Source organism: Tamandua tetradactyla, unplaced genomic scaffold (assembly GCF_023851605.1).
Source record: "Tamandua tetradactyla isolate mTamTet1 unplaced genomic scaffold, mTamTet1.pri scaffold_91_ctg1, whole genome shotgun sequence".
NCBI lineage: Eukaryota > Metazoa > Chordata > Mammalia > Pilosa > Myrmecophagidae > Tamandua > Tamandua tetradactyla.
This window is the reverse complement of record NW_027518406.1, coordinates 460,118-473,033: the sequence shown is the minus strand read 5'-3', so window position 1 is coordinate 473,033 and position 12,916 is coordinate 460,118. Positions and strand designations below refer to the sequence as shown.

General features: G+C 37.0%; 1 protein-coding gene across 4 annotated transcripts in view; it reads left to right on the top strand.

Moving 5' to 3' along the window:
• Positions 1–12,916, top strand: part of LOC143673300 (uncharacterized) — a 78,677-nt gene that overhangs the window by 51,027 nt on the left and 14,734 nt on the right. For 3 of the 4 annotated variants that reach the window (XM_077147613.1, XM_077147616.1, XM_077147615.1), the window contains 3 exons: positions 7,298–7,406; positions 9,078–9,149; positions 11,455–11,581. In XM_077147613.1, coding sequence (XP_077003728.1) covers positions 9,138–9,149; positions 11,455–11,581 — 139 coding nt within the window. In that variant the 5' untranslated portion in view covers positions 7,298–7,406; positions 9,078–9,137. Of the gene's footprint in view, positions 1–7,297; positions 7,407–9,077; positions 9,150–11,454; positions 11,582–12,916 lie in introns of those variants that run through there. The other variant, XM_077147617.1, reaches the window with a different exon arrangement.

The following is a 12,916-nucleotide window of genomic DNA, read 5'->3' as shown; positions in this document are numbered from 1 at the left end:
GATTTGGGGGCCTTGTCAAAAGTCAGTTGACCATTCAGTTGTCAACAGTCACTTGTGGTCTATTTCTTCTTTTTTTTTTTTTTCACGACTCAGGAGACAACCCTCAGGGAAAATGGAAGGCGTCTGCTTTATTCAGGAAGTGCACACGCTTATATAGGCTGGGAAGCATGCAGGGACACGTGTCGGGCTGGGATTGGTGGTTGTTGTTGCTAGGGCAGAGGGCAGACTTCTGGGATTGGTCACCGTTGTTGCTAGGGCGAGGGCAGATTTTGGGTCAGCCATTTTGTGTTGCGTTGCATCAGCCACAGCAGCCATGTTACCAATATTTTATGGTTTCTCCAACAATAGCAATATTTTATGGCTTCTCCAGCAGAAAGGGCCATGCAGCAAGAAATGGAGGTGGGTTCTAGGAGCTAAGAGCTGTCCCTCATCTAAGGGGACTAATATGTTTTTTCTTCTAAATCATGTCTTCATATTTTGATAAGAAGTCTCACATGGAAAAATTTATGTACCAACTTGACTCTTTTCCTCCAAGGCAGGATCCCACTCCCAGTTGTGGTCTATTTCTGCACTCTCAATTTGATTCCATTGGTCAATGCTTCTGTCATTGTGCTACTACCATGCTGTTTTGACCACTGTGGCCTCATAATAGATTTTAAAGTCAGGAGTGTTAATCCTTCCACTTTGTTCTTTATTTTTAAGGATGCTTTTAGCTATTCAGGGTCTCTTTCCCTTCCAGATGAATTTGGTACTTAGCTTTTCCAAATTTTCAAGGTAGATTGTTGGGATTTTGATTGGTACTGTGTTGAATCTGCAGATCAATTTGGGGAGAGTTGACATCTTAACTATATTTAACTTTCCTATCCATCAGCAGGGTAATATCTTTCCACATATTTGGATCTCCATTGATTCCTTTTAGCAATGTATGTAGTTTTCTGTGTACAAGTCCTTTGATCCCTAGTCAAGTTCATTCCTCAGTATTTGATTCTTTTTTTTTTTTTGCTATTTTGAATGGATTTTTTTCTTTAACTGACTCCTCTGCTAGGTCATTGCCTCTGTATTGAAATGTTACTGATTTTTGCACATTAATTTCATATTCCACCACCTTGCTGAGATTGTTTATTAACTCAGGTAACTTTACTGTAGATTTCTCAGGATCTTCCAAGTGTAGTATCATGTCATCTGCAAATAATGAGAGTTTTACTTCTTCCTTTCCAATTTGAATGCCTTTTATTTCTTTGTCCTGCCTGATTGCTCTAGCTTGAACTTCTAGTACAATGTTGAATAACAGTGCTGTCAGTGGGCATCCTTGTCTTGTACCTGGTCTTAGGGGTAAAGCTTTCAGTCTTTCCATTTAGTATGTTGCTGGCTATCAGTTTTTCATATATCCCCTTTATCATATTGAGGTATTGCCTTTGATTCATGTCTTTTGGAGTGCTTTTATCAGAAAAGGATGCTGAATTTTGTCAAATGCTTTTTCAGCATCAATCGAGATGATCATGTGATTTTTCATTTTGATTTGTTAATGTGCTATATTACATTAATTGATTTTCTTATGTTGAACCACCCTTGCATTCCTGCTATAAACCCCACTTGGTCATGGTGTGTTATTCTTTTAATGTGCTGTTGGATTTGATTTGCTAATATTTTATTGAGAATTTTTGCACCTGTGCTCATTAGGGAGATTGGCCTGTAGTTTTCCTCTCTTAAAGCATGTTTACTTGGTTTTGGTATTAAAATTATACTAATTTCATAAAATGAGTTAGGTAGAGTTCCTTTTCCCTTAATTTTTGGAAAAGTTTGAGCAGGATTGGTGTTAGTTCTTTATGGAATGTTTGATAAAATTCCCCTCTGAAGCCATCTCACCTTGGGCTTTTCTTAGTAGTAAGACTTTTGATGACTGATTGAATCTCTTTACTTGTGATATTTTATTGAGATCTTCTATTTCTTCCAGAGTCAGTATAACTTGTTTGTGTGTCTCCAGGAATTTGTCCCTTTCATCTAAGTTGTCTAGTTGTTGGCATATAGCTGTTCATAGTATCCTCTCTTTATTTCTTCAGGGTCTGAGGTAGCATACACCTTCTCATTTTTGGTTTTGTTTATTTGCATCCTCTCTCTCATTTTTTCTTTGTCAGTTTTGCTAGTGGTTCATCAATCTTATTGATTTTCTCAAAGAACCAATGTTTGGTTTTCTTGATTCTTTCTATTGTTCTTTTGTTCACCCATTCATTTATCTCTGCTTTAATCTTTGCTATTTGTCTTCAACTATTTGTTTTGGGGTTTGTTTGCTGTACTTTCTTATGTTCCTCTAGGTTTGCTGTTAAGGCCTTGATTTTGCTCTTTCTGGTTTTTTAATATAGGCATTTAGGGCTATAAATTTCCCTCTCAGAACAGGCTTTACTGCATCCAATAAGTTCTTATAAGTTGTCTTCTCATTTTCATCCATCTCTAGATAGCTACTGATTTCTCTCAGAATTTCTTCTTCGACCCACTGTTTGTTTAAGTGTGTGCTATTTAATCTTCATATATTTGTGAATGTTCTTCTTCTTTGTTGGCTATTGAGATCTAGCTTCATCATATTGTGATCAGAGAAAGTGCTGTGAATAATTTCAGTATTTTTATATTTCTAAAGACCTGATTTGTGCCCCAGCATATGATCTATCCTAGAGAACATTGCATGAGCACTAGAGAAGAATGTATAACTTGTTCATTGGGGTGCAATGACCTATGCATGTCTGCTAGGTCTAATTAATTTATCAAGTTATTTATTTATTTATTTTTAAAAATTTTTTGTTAATTAAAAAATAGAGGAAAGAAACATGAACATTCTTAATATATGCTCATTCCATTCTACATATATAATCAGTAATTCACAATATCATCACATAGTTGCATATTCATCATCATGATCATTTCTTAGAACATTTGCATCAATTCAGAAAAAGAAATAAAAATACAACATAAAAATAAAATGAAAACAGAAGAAAAAGTTTTACATACCATACCCCTTACATTGATCACTAGCATTTCAAACTAAATTTATTTTAACATTTGTTCCCCCTATTATTTATTTTTATTCCATATGTTCTACTCATCTGTTGACAAGGTAGATAGAAGGAGCATCAGGCACAAGGTTTTCACAATCATATAGTCACATTGTGAAAGCTATATCATTATACAATCATCATCAAGAACATGACTACTGGAACACAGCTCTACATTTTCAGGCAGTTCCCTCCAGCCTCTCCATTACATCTTAATGACAAGGTGATATCCACTTAATGTGTAGGAATAACCTCCAGGATAACCTCTGGACTCTGTTTGGAATCTCTCAGCCATTTGTCTCATTTCACTCTTCCCCCTTTTGGTCAAGAAGGTTTTCGTAATCCCTTGATGCTGGGTCTCAGCTCATTCTAGAGTTTTTCTCAATCCCTTGATGCTGAATCTCAGCTCATTCTGGGATTTCTGTCCCATGTTGCCAGGAAGATCCACACCCCTGGGAGTCAAGTCCCACATAGACAGGGGGAGGGTGGTGAGTTTGCTTGTTGTGTTGGCTGGAGAGAGAGGCCACATCTGAGCAACAAAAGAGGTTCTCTTGGGGTGACTCTTTGGCATAATTTTAAGTAGGCTTGACCTATCTTTTGTGGGGTTAAATTTCATGTGAACAAACCCCAATACTGGGGGCTCAGCCTATAGCTTTGGTTGTCTACACTGCTTTTGAGAATATCAAGAATCCAACTTGGGGAGGTTGAATTTTCCCCTGTTCTCACCATTCCCTGAAGGGGACTTTGCAAATACTTTTCCACTCACTGATCAAATCCCTCTGGGATTCATTGGGGCATTACCTGGACAAACCAACAAAATGTCATGTCCTACCCAAGGTTCCATGTACTTAAGGTGTTCAACCAACTATCTACATAAGTTATATTATGGGATGTACAGCTCAAAATATAAATTTTGTACCAAATAAACATTTTTTGCTTTAGTCTCATACATAAGGTAAAATTTTTAAATATTAATTACCATCTAATTTCAGTACCCTGTAGTAATGACATTCTTTTGTTTTTCTTCATGCAAAAACATTTTTCAAATTTGTATTTAGTCAATATCATTATACACTCTAGGCATTCCTACATTATACCATCTCAATCTTTATCATCTATCTTTCTTTCTGATTTCATTTATCAAGTTATTTAACTTCTCTGTTTCCTTGTTAATCTTCTGCCTGGTTGTTCTGTTTATGAGGAGAGTGGTGTGTTGAAGTCTCCTGCTATTATTGTTGAATCATATTTTGATCCTTCAGTTTTTTCAATGTCTATCTCATGTACTTTGGAGCTCCTTTATTGGGAACTTTAACATTTATGATTGTTATATCTTCTTGATGAATTAACCGTTTAATTAGTATACAGCATCCTTTGTCTCTTATAATGTCTTTGCATTTAAAGTCTACTTTGTTTGGTATTAGTATGGCTTTGCCTGCTTTTTTTTGGTTACGACCTGTATGGAATATCTTTTTCCATCCTTTCACTTTCAATATATTTGTATTCTTGTGTCTAAGATGAGTCTCTTCTAAGCAGCATATAGCTGGATTATGTTTCTTAGTCCATTCTGCCAATCTGTGTCTTTTAATTGGAAAGTTTAGCCTGTTAACATTCAAAGTTATTACTGAAAACCTGCTTGTTGATTCCACCACCTTATCTTTTTATTTTATTTGCCAGATCTATACATTGTTTTCCCTCTTTCTCTTTGTATCTTTAAATTACCATTAGTGGTACTCTTCAATTCTGTGTTCTCTTCCAGACCTCCCTCTACATTTTTTTTTATGGCCAACAGAACTCCTTTTTGTATTTCTTGTTGGCCTAGTCTCTTATTGACAATTTCTTTCAGGACTTCTTTGCCTGTGAGAACTTTAATCTCTCCCTCAATTTTGAAGGACAATTTGGCTGAGTACAGAATTTTGCCTGGAAATCTTTCTATTTCAGGATCTTGAATATATCATACTACTGCCTTCTTACTTCCAGGGTGCTAGTTGAGTAGTCTGGACTCAGTCTTACTTGTTTTCCCTTGTATGTAGTAGATTGTTTTTCTCTTACTGTTTTCAGGATTTTCTGCTTCTCATCAATATTTGATAGACTAATTAGTATGTGCCTTGCTGAAGGCCTATTTGGATTTATTCTGTTTCTGTTTAGGCTTCTTTGACTTGTGTATTTAAGTCCTTTATGAGGGTTGGGAAGTTTTCTCCCATTATATCCTCAACTATCTTCCTAGCCCTTTACTCCTCTCTTTTCCTTCTGGAACACCAATGATTCTTGTATTTGTGCACTTTGTTTTATCTATCATTTCCCTGAGCTCTCTTTCAATTTTTTCCATCTTTTTTGCCATTTGCTGTTTTGAGTCTTCAAAGTCATTTAGCCTATCCTCTATATCACTTATTCTTTCTTCTGTCTGTTCAAATATGGTGTTTTGTGCCTCTAGTATGTTTTTTATTTGGTCAATGGAGTTCTTAATATCTGTGATATCTGCTATTTTTCTATTTATTTTTTCAAATTCCTTTTTATGCTCTTCTACTGTCTTCTTGATCTCCTTTATATCATTTGCTATCCCAGTTATTTTATTAGGTAGAGTTGCATGAACATCTTGTTGCAGCATCTGTGTCTCCAGTGTTTTAATTTGGTCATTTAGGTAAGGCTATATCTGTCTGCATTATATCTGTGATATGCTTGGCTGTATTTTTCTGTCTTCATTGCATGTAAATATCTTGACTGAATTACTTTGGGAGTTGATTTCTTTCAGTAGTCTAAGCCCTTGTGTTTGTGGGATGCTTGTACAGCAGGGAGCAGGGCATAGGGTGGGCAATCATTGTGGTGATTTCAGGGCAGATATAGGCACAGGTTGGGGATTTCATGCTTTATATTTGTGAATGGGGGCCCAGCAGCCACGGAGGATGTAGCTGTGTGGGTGCATCAATCTGGAGAATTTGGCCTTGGTGTGCACTGGTCTAAGGCATGGGGCTCTTTGTGCACATGTATAGAGCTGTGGTAGCAGATCAGCATTATGCCTTTGCAGATTGGAGGACAGATGTGACCCAGCTGTGCAGGTCAGCACTTTCTCAGAGCTGGGAAGTATGGCTGAGGGCCATGCACATGCATGGTTATAGGCCTGCTTTAAACAGTGTAGTTCCCAGAGGTGAATGATGTGATTGGTGGCCTGGGAGTGCCATAAATGGATGTGCTGAGCTCAGGAAGGGCACAGTGAGGTTGTGCAGCACTATGGGCAGGGGTGGAGGGGCAGTGGTAGCCTCGGTATGGAGGTTAGTGCCTGGATCCTTTATGCACTGGCAACAGCCTGCAGGGAACAAGAAGGTGGAAGTTGGGAGTGGTGCTGGAGAGGTGGGTTGAGCTGCACTTAGAGTGGGGGTGTGAGACAGGAATGTGCACTGGGGGCTGGTGGGGTTGTGATGCCTGGAATGCAGGGAATGAGAGTGGGTGATGGGGTTCATGTGCATGGGGTATGGGGTGAGTCACCAGTCATGGAGCTGTGATGCTGCAGGTAGCATACCCAATGAAAGTGACCTGGTGGTGTACTTCCTAGTCCCAGGCTCCTATCCATGCACTCCTGCAGGCTCCATGCCTCTGTGCCTCCACACTAGGCTCCAGCTTTCTCCCTTTCAGTTCCTTGGTCTCTGCAACCAGTGTTGTTACATCTAGTGCAGAAGGCACTCCCAGGTCAGCCACACTCCTGAATCATCACCTCAGTTGTCTTCCTGAATCTTCCCTAATTTTTCTATGGACAGGGCTAACTGAGGTCAAGCTACTCTACTCAGCCATCTTCCTGGAAGTTTCCCCAAGGTTTATAGGATTTTAAATTTCTTAGAGCATCAGTTTAATCTGAGGTGATGAGATATGGTATGTTGTTTCCTCTGGTCAGTAATAAAATACATACATTTAAAATCAAATGAACATATTTTCAGTACAAACAGTTATATTTATGTAGACTACACTGATGCTCACATCCTTAGAGAATGGTGGTCAATTACAAGTCCTTTTAGAGATGTAGAGTAGTAGAGGCCTTCTACATGTAGATTCACCAGAGTACTTACCCAGCATTTCAAAATCCACAAAAGAGTGTGTCCTCTGGGAAAAGATATTTAGGTTGGTTTTTAGATTTTAGGAGGAATTAAAGGATATCTGCATGATTTATGTATTTTGATGGTAAAGATTGTGTTAAAGAAGGTATGTGTTGATTATATGTATCTTTATTGTCACTCGGATTAATGAGGGTATGTTTTGGATTATAGGACTGATGACAGCATCAACTGTATTAAAAGAGGGTCCTCCATGAAAATGATACTCTTTATAGAGTGATAAAGAACCTCTGAGCACTGGAATTTGGTGAAGGCACCATCAGTAAGTTTTGACTTACTTGCATTTTTGGAGTTTTTAGGCTCTGTTTTATGAGGAAGAGAATTTTAACCAAAGAGGACAGTCCTTATTTACTTTCTAATTATTGGATTTGACTGCAGGCCTTTAGGCCTAGGCCATTGGAGGTCAGGTTAGGTATAGTGGACACACACTTTCTCTAGATTCATAATTCATTAGTACTTTTCACAGAAAAACTTGCCTAAAATCATTCAAGTAATACATTCATGCAGTTAGACCAGGAGGAATCGCAGACCAGTGAACAAATAAGTGAATAATGACAAATTTTATGGATGACCTGAAGGAAAGGAACTCTGTTTAAACCTGGCTCAACATCTTAGTCATGTTCTGTGTGAAGTACATGGACAAGGCAGTTCATGAGAAATATTGTTCTCAGTAAGTATATATTGATGAGTAAGTGTAGGTTATGCTGAACAACAAACATCAGGTGAGCCAGAAGTTGATGTATTGGTAGCTGATTCAATTTTATAAAGGTTCTCATGTGGGAGGAGAACCTGGGAATGTGGCACAGATTTTCACAATAATGTACAGAATCTGATTATTGAAGTGAGAGGGGCATTCCAGGAAAACCTAGGTGTAAGGAATTTGAACTGGGAAGATAAGCAGAAAAAATTCAAACTCTGGCTGTATCTTTTTCTAGCCATGTAATTTTCTAAGATTACTAAACATTTCTGAACCTCTGTTCATTTCCTTTGTTAAATAGGTAAATTTCCCTTAATCAATATGAGTAATTTGAAGATTAAATAAATGTAATTCTCCAAGTACATTTAATACAACATTGTTTATGTGAATTCAGATACAATTGCCTAAGTGAATCTGACTTCTTTTTCAGAAAATATCATCATTTTTCCATGGAATTATTATGGAATTATTAACAGTGTTAATATCATTTGAGCTTCCTAAACCTATGGAGATTGTGAGATGTTATGACCCATGTATGTATGCTACCTTTTTTTCACATGGGAATTGAACCTGGGTCTCCAGCATGGCATGTGAGAACTCTGCCTGCTTAGCCACTGTGGCCCACCCTCTATGCAACTTTTTGAAAATCCCTCGAGATTTTCAGGACTATATTTGTATAATGGCAGCCATCTACTGTTCCCTAAAGTGGGCTAAGTCCTTGAATTGATCACCCCATAATAAAATAAGTTGTTTCTTGGTTGCTATCTAAATCCAATAGAATGAGATCATAAGTAAGTATTGAGAGAGTGATATTAGCCATCTAATGTGGAAGAACCAGGATGATTTCAGGCAAGTATCCTCAGAAGGACAGTTACAAGATTAAGCAAGAGAGTTGTGAGAATCAACAGGACTGGGACAGATATTTCAGAAACCATGTATACTGATTGCTGAGAATATCCACAGTGGTTTCTCTAGATGTTGAGACTAACTGTTTTGGAATCAGGGAGGGAATGGAAAATCTGTTAAAACCATGGGCTAATGAATATATAAAACTCAATGATTTTCATCTTATTTGTACAAAGAAGTTATTCTCTTTGAGCATACTTCATTTTCCTGTTTATTAGACTGGGTTATTTCCAGGTGGAGGGTTAGGATTTATGAAAATTTTGTCAAGAAATTGGGGACAAGCTCAGAATCTAATAGCTTCTGTTTGCATTCTCAACTGTGCTTACCTAGTGCTTATCTTGTTGTGAGTGTAAACCCAGAGGAAGACTGTTGTCAGCTGAGCTGTTGACAATGCAGCCACTGGTAAGTAGGAATTCTTTTTACAGAAATTACCCATGTGTTTTCAGCATGGATATTCTAATCTCATTTAAAAGATATTCAAGGACCTGAGCTAACATTATATTTATTCTGGTCTCTGGGATGGTGATCATTCATCAATAAGTAATTTTTCAAGCACAAGTTTGTTCCAGACTCCATTAAGACTCTGTATTCACTAGATAGCTGAGAGAGCTTTTTCTCATTCAGCTCATATCCACTTTGGGGAAATAATGCACTAATTGATCTTGTTAATGCCTTCAAATGGCTTATATGTACAGTGAACTTAGGCGATAGAGGTGAGTAACAGCAGACATTTTTAATCAATAGGAAGTTCAATAAGTGAATTCAGTCAATACAGTATTACAGTTGCTAGAGTGGAGGGTTTTACATTGCTGAGAGAAGCAAATGTGAAGATTAGTTAATAGAAGGAAAAGATGAATCACTTATTTTCCACAACTCCTAATTTCTTAAAATATTGATATTATATACTTGTTCATTTTTAAAGCTTTCAAAAAGGATTTTTATTTTTAATTTTTTAATTTTTTTAAAATACAAAAAAAATACCAAATGAACACAAGCATTCATAATTTTTTATCATTCCATTCTACATATATAATCAATAATTCACAATATCATGATATAGTTGCATGTTTATCATCATGATCATTTCTTGGAACATTTGCATCTATTCAGAAAAAGAAAAAGAAAACAAAAAATGCATATATACCATATCCCCCACCCTTCCCCCTCACCAATCACCAATATTTCACTCTAAATTTATTTTAACATTTGTTCCCCCTATTATTCATCTTTATTTCATATGTTTTATTCATCTGTTGATAAGGTAGATAAAAGGAGCATCAGACACAAGGTTTTCACAATCACACAGTCACATTAGGAAAGCTATATCATTATATAGTCATCTTCAAGAAACATGGCTACTGGAACACAGCTCCACATTTTCAGGCTGTTCCCTCCAGACTCTCCACTACATGTTGACTAACAAAAGGTGATATATGTTTAATGCATAAGAATAACCTCTAGGATAACATCTCAACTCTATTTGGAATCTCTCAGCCATTGATACTTATTTTGTCTCACTTCACTCTTCCCCCTTTTGGTTGAGAAGGTTTTCTCAATCCTCTGATGCTGAGTCTCAGCTCATTCTAGGGGTTTTCTCAATCCTTGATGCTGAGTCTCAGCTCATTCCAGGATTTCTGTCCCACATTGCCAGGAAGGTCCACACCCCTGGGAGTCATGTCCCATGTACAGAGGGGTAGAGTGGTGAGACTTCTTGTTGTGTTGGCTGGAGAGAGGGGCCACATCTGAGCAATAAAAGAGGCTCTCTTGGGCGAGACTCTTAGGCCTAAATTTTAAGTAGACTTGACCTATCCTTTGTGGGGTTAAGTTTCATATGAACAAACCCCAAGACTGGGGTCTCAGAGCCTTCTTTTGCTCTTGAGCATAAAGAAGAGGTGAAAGTAGAAGAGAGATGATGAACATGGGTTTTGAAGATCCCATATTCCTGGAATGGCCAGCTAGGATCATTCTTCTGTATAGGAGTCTCAGGAGTCTGTAGAATGTGCCACTGATCTGTCCATGTTTGTATGTTATGATGAATACATGAGTTATGGAGAATTGAGTGAGGCAGCATACACTGTTCCAAGTTATCCATGATACCTGTTTAGTTCTGCAGAATGTTATACTTAACTGCAAAGTTTGCTGCCATTCTATTGAATAACATACCTACGTATTATGTTCAGACACAAAGTACTTTACACATAAGCCATTGGATGTTTCAAAATTTCAAACTGGTTGTGAAATGATTTCATAGATGAGGGAAAACTGAGGTCATCCAGTGCAATAATCTAACAATAGTTATAAAGGTGGAAAACATGGATATTCATTGTCCCATCATGAGTCTGTATATTTACTTGAAATAGGTGGAATAGGGTTCTACTGCTATAAAGGTTGAAGTGCAAATTATACATTACCATTAGCAAGTCATAATGACCAGTTTATTGGGCAATGTTCAGGTTATATTACACCATGTTTCTTTTGAGATTTTAAAAAATATTTGAGTCAAATAATCAGTGTATACATGTGTATGTGTTCATAACTGTGAAAGACAGATGACTTTTCAGCATTGAGAATCATGACATGAAACTCAAATGCAGTTTGAGCTTTCTGTCAACATCAACAAATTCTTCAGTGCTATGCTCTCAGTCATTCTACTCTGCATATTGGCAGATAGCTGTACCTGAATTCTTATATCTCTGATGTTTTTTAGGAGTTAGTGAACTTAAAAGATATAGTCATAGAATTCACTCATGAAGAGTGGGCCATGCTGGTTACATCCCAGAGAAAGCTGTTCAGATATGTGATGCTGGAGAATATCAGTCATCTGCTCTCAGTGGGTGAGTCTCAAACTTACCTATCTAATCCTCTTAAGAAGTGTCTAGAACAAATTGTCCATATCCATATTGTTTTAGTTTTTTTTTACTTTATATACATATTCTATGTTATTTTGTAACATGAAAAACTACCTAAAATTTTTCTCTATTTCTTACAGCTATTTTTTTCACCTGACTAAAATGTAATATTTGTGAACACAAATTTCACATTTTTCTTTTACTCAATGTCAAACACTCAGTGCAATAGATGAGAATACAATGAGTATTTTTATTAAGGACAAATAAAGAGATTAAATATGTCCGAAACAATTATTTGCTCTAGGGATTTGGTGTGGATTCAGATGATAGTAATAAAACAACAGGCATTTCCTTTTGCACATGATTTAGATTGTTGCAAGAAAACTTATTATATTAATCAGGGTTCTCCAGAGAAACAGAACCAACAGAAGATTTCTATAAATATGATATCTCACATAGCTTTGTGGATGCATGAGTCAAAATTCCATAAGGAAGACACTAGCTGGCAACTCCTATGCAGGTCATTTGTGAACTCTCTAGGAGGTGATGGCTGGCTAAAGAAGACATGAAAGTTCTCTCTTCTCCCTTAAAAGTGTTCAACTGATTGGATTAAATCTGACTGATTAGATTCTCTCTTTGTGGAAGACATTCCTCTATTTGACCATAGATGTAATGTGCCACAGATAAAATAAACTAAATGATGATTTAATAAACCAGCCTTCTGATTTATTAACCAGCCATGAAATTTCTTTGCAATAATGGTTATGCCAGTGCTTACTTGACCAGATAACTGGGTACCCTCATCTGGCTAACTTGACACATGAACCTAACCACCACACTTGTTTTTGAATTCTTTTTGAAAATAGTGATGAACTTTTGTGGAAACCTAGAATTTCTCCTTGTCTGAAAATATAGAATGTTCTGCAGTCAGTGCTTGAATTTGGGTATCAGCAACCAGAAGTTCTCACTATACTTGGACACAAGGTCAATGCTTAACTCTCTGATGGTAAAAAATGGTCCATATTCTGTGTTCCAGGTACTTTTTCCTTGACCGACCTTCAAGGTATATGTTCTTCTTTAGTCACTATGGTGGTTTGAAGCTGTATGTACTGCAGAAAAAACATGTTCTTAAATCTAATCCATTCTTTTGCATGTAAACCATTGCTTATATTAAGTTTTCATGAGTTTACTTCAGTTAAAGTGTGTCCCGCATCAAGCAGATGGGTCTTCATCAATTATTGGAGTCTTTTATAAGGGAGCAAACTTCAGAGAGAGAGAGAGAGAGAGAAAGCCATAGGTAGTAGATGCTGAAGTGAATGA